The sequence below is a fragment of the Amphiura filiformis genome, chromosome 10 (assembly GCF_039555335.1).
Source record: "Amphiura filiformis chromosome 10, Afil_fr2py, whole genome shotgun sequence".
Lineage (NCBI taxonomy): Eukaryota > Metazoa > Echinodermata > Ophiuroidea > Amphilepidida > Amphiuridae > Amphiura > Amphiura filiformis.
In genome coordinates this window covers 34,418,802-34,431,748 of record NC_092637.1, presented here as the reverse complement: position 1 = coordinate 34,431,748, position 12,947 = coordinate 34,418,802, and the positions used below count along the sequence as shown (strand labels likewise).

At 36.3% G+C, this 12,947-nt stretch overlaps 1 protein-coding gene across 2 annotated transcripts in view; it reads right to left on the bottom strand.

Annotated features, from left to right (window-relative positions):
• Positions 1–12,947, bottom strand: part of LOC140162779 (EGF-like repeat and discoidin I-like domain-containing protein 3) — a 48,657-nt gene that overhangs the window by 20,701 nt on the left and 15,009 nt on the right. Inside the window, exon 6 of one of the 2 annotated variants that reach the window (XM_072186078.1) lies at positions 11,724–12,341. The exons of the other annotated variant lie outside the window; for it this stretch is intronic. Within the exon in view, the coding sequence (XP_072042179.1) occupies positions 12,328–12,341 (14 nt within the window). The 3' untranslated portion in view covers positions 11,724–12,327. Of the gene's footprint in view, positions 1–11,723; positions 12,342–12,947 lie in introns of those variants that run through there. 2 annotated transcript variants of the gene reach the window in all.

Here is a 12,947-nt window from a genome sequence, read left to right as displayed (position 1 = left end):
AGCGAGAATTCATTGGTTATTGATATAAAAATGCGTTTGCCATGGAAGTTCACCCATTTTTGTTATTTTGGGCCGAATAAAGATGTAATGCGTTGTTATCAGTCAAATTCATAATTATTAATTAATAATTAAGAGGGCAAAATAAGTAGGCCCTAATATGTAGGAATGGATATATAGCGCTTTGCAATGAATCTCTTCATAAACTATGCAGAACAACCAAAACCACGAGCGTAGGTACCCTATCATTGCGTGTTCTTTTAAAATAAATTCTTGTTTATTTCTATAATTTGTGAATCAGGCATTAAAACACACTTAGGCCCTAGCAATGTAGGCCTACACAAGTTCGGAACGAGACTTTTTATCTTTTGACGCGTATTTCAGTCAAATGCCAAAATTGATTGCTCAATGAATCATGAAATGAGAGCAATACTACTTTGATGATACCGATCTCAACCGATATCAGCCAATGAAAAAAGTATTCATCGGAAATATATTTGTGGGAGTTGAAATTTGTTGAACTCGACAGATATATATTGGTGGGTCACCGTGGGTGGTCTCATATATAACACTTGTGAGGGCTGTCATATTTGTCGTCGCTTCAATCATATCTTATGATATTTATATATTTATCGTCTGACGATTGCCTTTTAGGCATGAAACTCAGAGTAACGACTACCTATTCTGGAAGGTCTGTTCTTTGAATTTTTATATATTTATTTATATATTTATTTATTTATTTATTTATTTATTTATTTATTTATTTATATTTATTTATTTATTTATTTATTTATTTATTTATTTATTTATTTATTTATTTATTTATTTATTTATTTAATTATTTATTTATTTATTTAATTATTTATTTATTTATTGACTTATTTATTGACTTATTTTTTATTTATTTATTTATTTATTTTATTTATTTATTTATCTATTACTCATTCATTTCTTGATTTGCTTTACAGTTGAAACCTACAAGAAGGTATGGGTCAACCTCCGCGCCTGTTACAGGCAGGTCGTAAATGCCCCGAAAAGCAAATCTTTTTGACTCCTATTCAGGTCAGGGGCGTAACCAGACCTGACCTTCCGGAGGGGGGGGGGGAGATTGAAAAATTTCCCAATTTCTGATCAAAAGTTTTAGTATTTATATTCGAGAGAACGCTCGCTTGCCACGAAGCGTTAAACGGGTGGAGTCGGTGGGGTCCAGGGGTCCAGGGGCAAAGCCCAGACGGGGGTCAAGGGGGCTGAGCGCCATGAAGCTCCTGGTTTTTGGCATATTAGAAAATATCAGTGTTTCAGAGTACAAATTTCACAATGAAAGTAGTAGGCCTATAGATCTTCTTCTCTCTTTCTTTCCCTTTTCTCTTCTCCCTTGAGTCCCTTCCCTTTTCTCTTCTCCTTCCCCTTTTCTTCCCTCTTTTTCTTTTCTTCTTTCCCTTTCTCTTCCCTCTTTTCTCCTTTTTTCTCTTCTCCTTCCCATTTTTTCTTCTTTCCCTTTCTCTTCCCTCTTTTTTCTTCCTCTTTTTCTCTCTTTCCCCTTCCCAATTTTTGACTCTTCTTCCAGGTTTTTTTTGTGTCCGGGGGGCAGCTTGCACACCGGCCCCCACTGGTTACGCCACTGCTCCTATTTAGACCCATTTATACTGACATTAAATCATGACAATGGTTCAATGGAGTTTACCTATTATGATTTTATTAACTTCGTTAAAGAAATTCTCTAAATATTGCTTACCTTGGTCAACGGGCAATACATGTTAACAGTCGGGCAACGCTATGAATTGTAGAAATATATCTTTCTCCGGTTCATAGTTTTATATTCGAAGCCGCATATATTTTGACGCCCAAAACGTGTTCGAAGCCGAATATTCGCCTTCGAATATTCACTTTGAACCAGCCTTAACGCTGGGTCCCGACATACTCCATGTTGAGTGGTATCGCGAGTTCATTGATGTTTACTCAAACGAAGCTCTTAAGGTAGAGTCTTTTGTCTTGAAGTGGGACTAATAACCACTTGACTAAACAAAAGAGAGACATTTGGATGTAGTCGGTTACAAGCTCTTACACATGCCCTTCTTTTGAACGCACATTGATACACATGTCCCGAGTTTAAGCAGCATTTGTAAAGGCGCAATCCCCTTGAGCAGTGAAAGTTCTGTTGACAACAAGGTTGTCGTGTCCGGAACGCAGGTTCACAGACGGAATGTAAATGTGAAAGATTTCAGTGAATGGGGGCTAGATTGTGCAGGCACTTGTAAACAAGCAGGTTGATCTTAAAGATGATTTGATTATCTCGACGATAACCGGATTATATCGAGATAATTATCTCGCGAAATTTCGATTATATCGAGATTTATGTCGATATACTTATCTCAAGATAATTCGATTATCTCGAGATAATCTTATTATGTCGAGATTATCACCTCGAGAATAGATAAGTTGAATATCTCAAGATAACCTGATTATATCGAGATCATTTGTACCATGGTTGTATCGTGACGTCACCTGGAGGTGAAATTATAGGTGGTTTTACGGTTGTCGACAGCCAAAAATATCTCGATATGATTTAGGTTATCTTGAGATATACTTCTAGTGCCCGTTTCTATTCATCGTTATGTATTCTTCTCCCGTGCATTATTTTCGCGAACTAATTCGCGTGCAGGTTTATATAAACCTGCACGCTAAACAATACATTATCTAAAACCCGCACGCTAAACAATAGATTTTAGATAATACGTGCATGCTCAAATACTAGAAATACTACTTTCACATTACTATATAACTTATATAACGATGTTCGATATATATACCACCAAAAAAGTACGAATATACATTCTGTGGTGTTAAAATAGTTATAGGGTATGGTATTTTTTCATGCGCACTTTGTTAATCTTAGGTTACAAACTGTTCTATTTTGCAACTATCATTGCCATAAATTATGATTAATGAACTCAAATAAATCAAACATCAAATGAGAATAATCGAGCTTGTATTAATTAAAAAGGGCTAAAAACAGGTGGACCATAATTATACAAGATGACACCATTACAAAATATTCAGCATTTTACAAATGAATTACATGTAGGCCTATATCTAAGATAACATAAACATGCCCGGGAAACACACACTACCGCATAATATCATGATCACGCTTTATAATACTGAACAAATTGAAAAATTCCACTGTCGTGTGTTTTAACAATATTAGTAGATTTTAAAGTTCAAATTGTAGAACTATAAAGTCCAGTTGATATTGATATATAAGTTTATTCTCTCATCTCCATTCACCGTAGTATATGTAGTGGGACGTCAAAATCGATTGTTTCCAGGTCAACTGCTTCAGTGCTCTCTGTGTTCGGAACCACGATATTAAATGATCACAACATAAATTGGTTACAAACATGCGTGAATAAGTTACTAAAGTATGACGTATGGCGCAATCGATACCATTGATAGCTAACTTATACAGTGATTGATTTTCTTGACCAGTTACTAGTAAATGCTACCTGGTCAATGACCTGACGGTGTTTTTAAAATTTAAGATATTTTACCTAATATTTAAACTAATATAATGAATGCAGCAATTAATATTGCCTATTGTTTTAATACACTCAAAGTATATGACGGATAATGTACTCGTGCAAATGCATTTGTCAAGATAATCGCACTTGCCATGGAGTGCTTGCATTTAGCTCTCGAGCCTATCGGCTCTCGAGCTAAATGCAATAACTCCACGGCGCGTGCGATTATCTCGACTAATGCATTGCACTCAGTTCATTATCCTTATCATAATCAACTTATCACGTGATAATTATCTCAATAATCAGATTATCTCTAGATAATATAAATATTTCGATCTAATCAGGTTATCTCGAGACAATCAAATTGTCTCAAGATCAATTTTAAAAAATTACATGTCACTTCCCCCTGATTGCAGCAGAGTTCAGAGCCAAGATTGGTGGTACTTTTGAACCCCTGCTTCAACTGGAGGATACTGATGTAGAAGACCTGTGGGCTAAGTTCAGAGACACAACAAACAAAATTACTGAAGAATCAGTTGGTATTAGGAGGGCTCGCCAAGTGAAGGGACTACCTGAAGAAGTAAGGAAAATGTGCCACTTGAGATGAAAAGCCAGATTCTTGATGTTAAACAACCCCTCAGCTCCAAACAAGAACTGCTTTCGGAAGCTAAACAAAGGGGTCAAATATCAAGTGAAGCAATGGAAAAGAAAACTTCTTGAAAAAGACGTTCAAGAAATGGAAGAAGCCCATGCAAAGAACATAAGCCATGATCTCTTCAAGAAAGTCACAAAGCTAGCAGGTGATAAAACCAAAGTTCAAACTGCATCCAAAGACAAACATGGTTCACTGAAAACAGCCCCAGAGGAAGTAATGAAGTGCTGGGAGGCTCACTTCAGTAAACATCTGAATACAGAATTCCCCAGAGACTGTAATATACTTAACTCCATCCCGGAACCTGTCAACCCTGCTACAGCAAATTTGCCCTTTTCAATAGATGAAGTTGAAGAGACCATCAAGAAGCTTAAAAAACAACAAAGCGTGTGGTTGTGATAAGATCTCAGCAGAAGTGTTGAAAGCAGGAGGACCCGTGTTGAAACAAATGCTGTTAAAAATCATCAACACCGCCTGGGTTGAAGGAAAAATCCCTGAAGACTGGAGTAAAGGTCTAATAACCCCTGTATACAAAAAGGGCGACAAACTGGACCCAGCCAACTACAGAGCTATTGCCCTCCTATCAATCCCGGGAAAAGTATTCTGTAGGATGGTTCTTAACCGAATACAACAGACTGTAGATAACCATCTGAGAGAGGAACGGTGTGGGTTCAGGAGTTCCAGAGGCAACTCAGATGCGGTATTTACAGTACGCCAAATCTATGAAACTTTGGCTAAAGAAAGCCGCATTCCAAACTTTGTAGACTTCAACATGTTCAAAGCAGCATTTGACACCATATGGAGGGAGGTCCTTTGGAAATGTCTGCGATCAGTAGGAGTAGACACCAAACTGGTGAACCTCATTGCAAAAATGTATGAACAAACCAAATGCTCAGTCATGGTAAATGGAAATATCACCGATTGGTTTGAAGTCCTAGTTGGTGTTAGACAGGGATGTCTTCTCTCACCATGCCTCTTCAATCTATATCTGGAGTTTGTCATGAAGGACATCCAAAATCTAGGCGCAGGTGTGTAGATGGGTGACATGTGCATTAACGACATCCGATATGCAGATGACACCACACTCATGGACATGGACTTTGAGAAGTTGTAAATCTCCACTAATGAATTGGAAAAAGCATGCAGCTGTCGCTGGGGAATGAAAATTAACCCAACAAAAGGCAAGATCATGTCTAACGATCCAAAAGATATCATGCTGAACCAAATGCCCATTAACAAAGTAAATAACTTTGTCTGGGTAGTAGTGTGCCTTCAGTAGAAGAGGATATTAAACGTCGCACAAAGTTGGCAGCCTGGGCATTTGGTAGACTGAAAAATACCATCTGGTCTAACCATGACATCACCAGATCGCTGAAAGTAAGGATCTACCAGTCGCTCATCCTCCCTATTGCCACCTATTGGTCAGAATCCAGGGCGTTACGTGAATCCGATCGACACAGACTGGATGTCTTTGAAATGCGATGCCTTAGGGCAATGCTTGGAATTTCCCTACTTGACAAAATCCGCAACAATTCCATCAGACAGATTCTCAACATCTCTAGCTCCATCAATGATGTTATCTGCCGGAGACGTTTGAAATGGGCTGGGCACATCTTCCGGATGCCTCTACACCAGCTTCCCCACCAAGCTAACATTAATGACTTCAGCAAGAAAAGACCACCAGGTCGTCCACCAACCAGATGGAAGGACCAAATTCAGAGGGACTTGGGAATAACCCCACATGAAGCAAAGACACAAGCAACAGACAGAACTGAATGGAGGAGGCTTACTCGGCAGAGAGCAAAGGGCCACACCGGCCTGTGCATTTAAGTCGAGTAAGTCAAGTTACAATATCTGTATCTTTAATCAAAAGTAAAGCATGATTTAACAATAATTTTGCTTGTGAGTGAACATAACCACATACAATCGGCCAGAATAAGTCAAATGTACTATTTAGTAATGCTACTTAAAGGCATTAATGTACGATCTTATAATATGAAATTGGTTAATTTTTTTTCAACCTGACTTTTTTTTGCAGATTTGTAATGTTTACACATGTCCCAACTTGCACCTAAACGGAATCGGCCAAATTTGTTGTCTTTGTAGGTCAACAGAGCAAAATTTCGACATATTATCATAATTTAAAAATTATGATAATATGTCCTCCCATAGAACTTCATGGTAAAAGGCCCCTACATGATACTGACAATCCTAATGGACGTATTTGTGATGTTTTGTAGACATAAAAATAGTGTGTTCATTTCAAACAGCTGCTGTATGATGCATATTAAGAGTAAAATATTGAGCCACGGTCAATTATGTACATGTCATGTCGTTTGCACTTTTCTAATGTATAGCAAACAAACACGTAGACGAAAAATTATAATGTCGTTAAAGAAACTTTATGTCACGAATTTTCATGCCCTTTATCGGGTAATAGTGTAGTAGAGTGGGTCCTACACGATATAAACATTTAAAACATGATCAAAAACGCGAGCGCGAGTGCTTAGGTAAAAGCGATACGCAGTGCGTTTCTTTATTAAAGCCATATTATATATAACATTTTCATACAAAATAGATTAATATTTCTTTGCCATAAAATATTAGATTTTACTGTAAGATATATCCCCTTTTAATTTTGAGCCGAACAACTAAGGTAAAGCCAAGAAAATTATTTACTACTGTACAAGCGCCGATATCTCCAATACGTATCACTCCTTCAGACATGTTAAGGTACGATCCTTTGTTGTGTAGTGATAATAAGTTATGGCGGATGTGATAATTAGCATATCATTTTTTTCCTAATGAATATTTAGTACATTCAAAATAGCATAATTATATAATTAACATAGATAATGTATCATAAGTGTTCTTTTAAGCTACTGCGTCCCGTTATGGTTGCAGGAAGTAATTACGCGTCCCGCACGCCTTGTTATGAACATCCGTTTCCATAACCAATTTTTCGATCGTAATAATAAAACGACGGTTCCTGCGTAGATTCAAAATCTCGGATTTTAAGCTGCAGCACCTAGGGCCTTGATTTCTGCAGGGTATGTTGGTTTAATTGACCGGGTTATATAACCAAAAGAGTACATTTTGAGTTTTGATGCTTCGAAATAGTACTTTTCTCTCATCGTATGACACTTTTGTTGTAATATTGATTGAGGAATGTCACATGTGATGCGATCCAGCAAAATCAGTCGGAACTCGGCAATAATAAATTTTCAGTTTCTTATAGGTTAGGAAAAAGCATTAACAAAGCTGTTTTTTGCAGAAAACCCAATAAAAATGGAACAACCAATCCCAAAGATATAAGCAATTAAAGAGTTTCCAAAACAATAGGAAACAAAAGAAAATTTTTAATTTGTTTGGCTATATCTCAAAATCAATATTTCCGAGTTCCGACTGATTTGGCTTGATCGCATCACATATGGCGTGATTACAGTAGTACTGTTTACGGATCTATATAACCAGGTAATTGCAAAAAACACAGGTGGTACAAATGACGTTTATTTCTCTATATAAGCTCTATAACCTATATGTGACTATACACGACGAATGAGCCGTAAATTCCTCCCCGGGTCAATTTTGTTTTATTTCATGTTTAGAAAATATATATCATAAGCTTTAAAATGGTATATCATTTGACTTCAAACGATATCCAGAAGCGGGTTATGGTATCTTAAACTTTGCTCCTTCAACAATATGGTAGTTTTTTTCGTTTCTACAAGTGTCTCTTTTTCCACATTGCTGGCAATAAATATCGAACAGTCACATTTAGCGGTCATTTCAAATCATCCCCAAGCCAACGAGGTTCAAGAAAGTTCTCTCATTGTTAATTGTTGGTTATACAACCTATACAAAATACAATGCCTGGTGGGATTTGCCATTTGGTCTAATACCATTTGGTCTAATATCCATTTCGTCTACATCCATTACGTCTAAACCCATTAGGTCTATATCCACTACGTCCAACAATCATTTGGTCCTTTAACCATTTGGTCCGATCACCATTTGGTCCAATAACCATTTAGTCTAATAACCAATAAGTCTAAAACCATTTAGTCTAACAACCATTTAGTCTAATACTCATTTGGTCTATAACCAATAGGTCTAATAGTCATTTGGTCTAATACCCATTTGGTCTACACATCATTTAGTTTTACAAGCATTTAGTTTATGAATAAATATACTAAATGGTATTAGACTAACTGGTTATTAGACCATACGAGTATTAGACCTAACGATTATTAGACCAAATGGTTATTAGACCAAATGGTTATTAAAGAAATATTAGACCAAATGGTTATTAGACTATATGGTTAGTAGACATACTGGTTATTAGACCAAACAATATTAGACTAAATGGACATTAGACTATATGATTATTAGACTAAGTGGCAATTAGCCTTTCTGGTAATAGACCAATTGAATATAGACTAAACGGGAATTAGACGAAATGGTATTAGACCAAATGGCAATAGACCTGCCTGGTAACCCACCACTTGAACATGATTTAGCCAAAGCAAAGAAAGACCAGGGCTATTAAAATTTCTATAGCCATCTAAGGTAGAAGCTTATTAATCTCTTCAACAATAGGATTATTGATTGGTCTATCAAATGAGATAGATATCGCGTCAACATGAGGTACCGATGAATACGACCTTCATGCGCATTTTACACTGTAACTCAAAATACAATTTTAGGACATTTACGGCTCATTCGTGCTGTACGGTCACATATTGTAAATGTAAAACGTTATGCATATTTTTACTTAGCTTGGGGAGGGTTGTTTACACATCCAGCTAGGTATTGATTTACGATCCGATTCTTCTCAGGTATTTGTTATGCTATCCGATTCTTCTTTCTTTCTGGCCACAAACTTCAAAATGCTCCTCCTCTTACATCTTGCACCCTACAATTACATAACTTGTAAGGTAATAGGACATTACCTAGTTAACGTCACTGTGTGAAAAATAACCGGCCAATATTTAAAATATTCTCTGAAATTCTAGAAAATATAGTTTTGTAACATGTCCTAAATTTTTAGCTAATTTAAGTTTTTGGAAATATTCGCGCTTTTGTGTTTTAGGAAGGATATATCAACGACAGATAACACCAAAAAATATGAAGAAATTATTTCCAAACCGTGTTAAGTCTGCAAACCATTATGCTTCTCATTTTCAAGAACGCTGGTTAACAATAAGTAGACTATTGTCTCATTTCGTAAACAAAAGCCCACACAGAATTGTTACCTTGCGTTCGCTTTATATTCGTTCACCCAACTGAAACTATAATACCAGCTCATTGCTCATTGTACAGGTAAAACAGAAACATGTGTAGTGTGGATTTAACCAGAGAAGATAAGCTGTTTTCAATGAGTGTTATCTTGGTTTAATAGCTTTTAATGGGGTTTAAGTCCTGCAAAGGTCGTGGTGAATTCTACTGTAGACATGACTGCATGATGTTGACCTGGTAAATCACAATATAGCTGTTGAAAAGTTGATTGCTTTGGGGTCCGGGGGTATCGTTCCTTGGGATTGCAGTTTCCTCAATAATCGCACTCAGTGTGTGAGATATAACCGAACCATGTCTGATTATGCCCCCTTGTGTGCTGGTGTCCCGCAAGGTACCAAACTTGCATCATTTTCCAGGCTGTCATCAACGACGCTGCTCAAGGTTGCAGTTCTCACTACTGGAAATATGTCGACGATCTCACATTCGTTGAGAACCGTGCGTGTAGTGAGAAAGGCAACCTTCAGTCTGATCTTGATGATTTCCTAGACTGGTCTGTAAGTAACCACCTGAAACTCAACCCTGACAAATGTCAAGCCATTCAAATCTGTTTCATGAGAAACCCATTCTGAAGATAGGCCATTCATTGCTTTCTTTTGTTTCATCTGCCAAAGTCCTGGGCATCTTCATACAGCAAGATCTTAAATGGGATGCCCAGATGGAGATCACATGCGCAAGTGTGCTATCAAACGCCTCACTGTTAAACAATCAAGTACACTTGAGCGTTTTCAAAAAAGGGCATGCAGAATCATTTTGGGTGCTATTTATATTTCGTATGATAATGCAGTTGCAACAACACTCGCTTAAGTTCGCGCAATCGCTTGCTTAATCAGAGCGTACCAACATGTTGTTCCCTCCTAGTAGAAGTGAAGTCCATGGAAGACAGCTGAGAAATGTAGCCCATATCTCCAAATTGCGTGCGCGCACAAGCAGATTTGCTGAAAGCCTGATTCCCTACTATATTAATCTGCTGAATAAGCAGTAGTTGCTTGCGTGCTGGTAGCTTCCCACTGTGCCCTTTTGCATTTCTCTGTTGTTTTCCATGCCAAGTTGACTTTTTTTCTTTTATTTTTTCTTTATAATTTTTCTTTAATTAGTTTCTTTCATAATATTTGTTTCTTTGCAATTCGGCCGTTTTGCCGCGACAGGTTAATAAAATCAAAATCATAAAATCTAAATCTATTTCTCGACTTACGTTCAATTTTATTTACTCGGTAATTTTTTCTGGGACACCCTGTATGTGAGGATATCTTACAAAGTTGATTTTTTGGTAATAATGAAAAAATCAATGGCACCCGGACAGTTTGAAAAAAAAAGTGAAACATGCAAGATCAGTCGAAAATGTACGTATTTCGGAGGTATATTAAGATATTAAAATTGAATTTTTGGAAGTGTGACCTACTACGATTTGGAAGAGGAATCGCTCTGAAGCAAATCCATGAAATCAATTGTTGAAAAAAATCATACCCTCCCAGTGATAATCGGTAAGGTCATGCAGATAGCAATGGAAATATAAAAGCCTGCAAATCTTCCCCTTTTATAGGCGCTATAACTTTCCTTGGTCCTTAAGTCTTAATTCATGTTCTAAAATGTTTGATTAATTGATATTATAAGTTGCTTATTAACTTAAACACACTTCACAATACCATTTGTTCCAGAGACATTGGACTTTTAATTGCCATTTCAAATACTAATACAATTCAAGTTAAGCTTTCAACAATACCACTAAAGAAGGTCATGCAAATAAAATAGTATGTGTTATTTAACCGTAGAACTACGATGGGGGGAGGGGGTAACCACATCCTAATATTTTTTATCCGTAATAAAAAAACACGCACGCATTTACGGTTATATATATAAATGCGCTTTTATAAATATGCACTGAAATGGCGACCATTTAGGGGGTGGCTACAGTTGTGACCTTGTTTCGTGGCTAGCACTGGCAAGGAACATTGGCTGGAGGTTCGATGCTAATTTGCAAGAATAAATCATGGATATCGAAGGATAAACAATAGATGACGTAACGCATTGTTCCTGTGATGCCGATTTGATTTACCCCCGGGCTCATGATTATTGCACATCACCCCCTCCCCTATGTACAAACATAACTTTTTTTTTATATTGTTTTTTAATTAATTTATTTTTTTATTTTTTTTATTTTTTTTTTTTTTATTTATTTTTTTATTTATTTATTTATTTATTTTTTATTTATTTATTTATTTATTTATTTATTTATTTATTTATTTATTTATTTATTTATTTATTTATTTATTTATTTGTTTGTTTATTATTTTTTACTCATGTAAAGGTCATATCTTAAAATCCTCTCCATAAAAATGAACACAAATTGCACACAGGATTACTTCAATACTCTACTCTAAACACATGTCAGTAACTAAGCAGTTGTCTAACGTCTAATATTTATATAAAAGGTCAATATTTCAATTGATCGTTGGCTTTTTATCCCAGCTACATAGACTATAAGAAAGTTTACTTCAAGGACTGTTAAATATAATTTTTTTTTCAATTTCAAATTTTAATAATATGCAATTTTTATTATATAGCGAATTTCAGAAAAATCTAAATTACTTGATATCAGAAGGACATTTCTCGTTTTCAGAATTCAATGCGATGTCTGATGTGCTCTCATGTCCCACTAAAATACTGTCGAAACGTTCATACCAGAGTCTTTAAGTGGGCTTCTTTTTGAAAATTGTAGTCGTAAAATGTGATAGGCTTTGTTATAACGTGGAAAGAAGGTTAGTATCTTTGTATGATATGATAATTGCTGCTTATTTTTTGTTATCAGACGATGGCGTTTTGGTAGCTGATGTACGATCCGACTACTTCTTGTTCATATCTTCATTTAACCGGAGCTATAATGAAAAGACACATAAAACATCAAGAATTTCATTTCCTGTTACAGTAATTATTGTATAACGACATCACAAAAAACAGTAGATATAATTGAAGACCGAATCAAAAAAGACTAGTTTGCGTCTGACGGCAGGGCAAAGGCGCGACGCGATTGCTTGCTGACCTGCGCAGTACAGCAGTTTTGGTCTAGTTGACAGGACATCAGATGCAAACTATTCTTTTTACAAGCCGACGTCTAACGTCGGCTTGTTCTGTTTTGCTACAATTCTTTCTTTCTGGCAACCAATTTCAAAATATTTCAAAATGCTCTTGCTCCACTAGGGATTGACAGATTTCAACCATACCTGACCCAAATTACCACTGGGCTAAACCAAACCTTCCATTTTACTTTGACCTGGCGGTGACCGTTGACCTTATAGTCAAAATTGTTGATTTCGCAAAAAATGCCACTCCTTTCACAAATTACATGCAATGATCATGTGACTCATGCATATGAACTTTAGATAGTCTATGATAGTCTGGACCCCATAGGCCAAAGTTCAAGGTCAAAGGTAAAAATCTACAAACAAGCTCCGATTGAGCTGAAATTCACCAGGAGTAATATT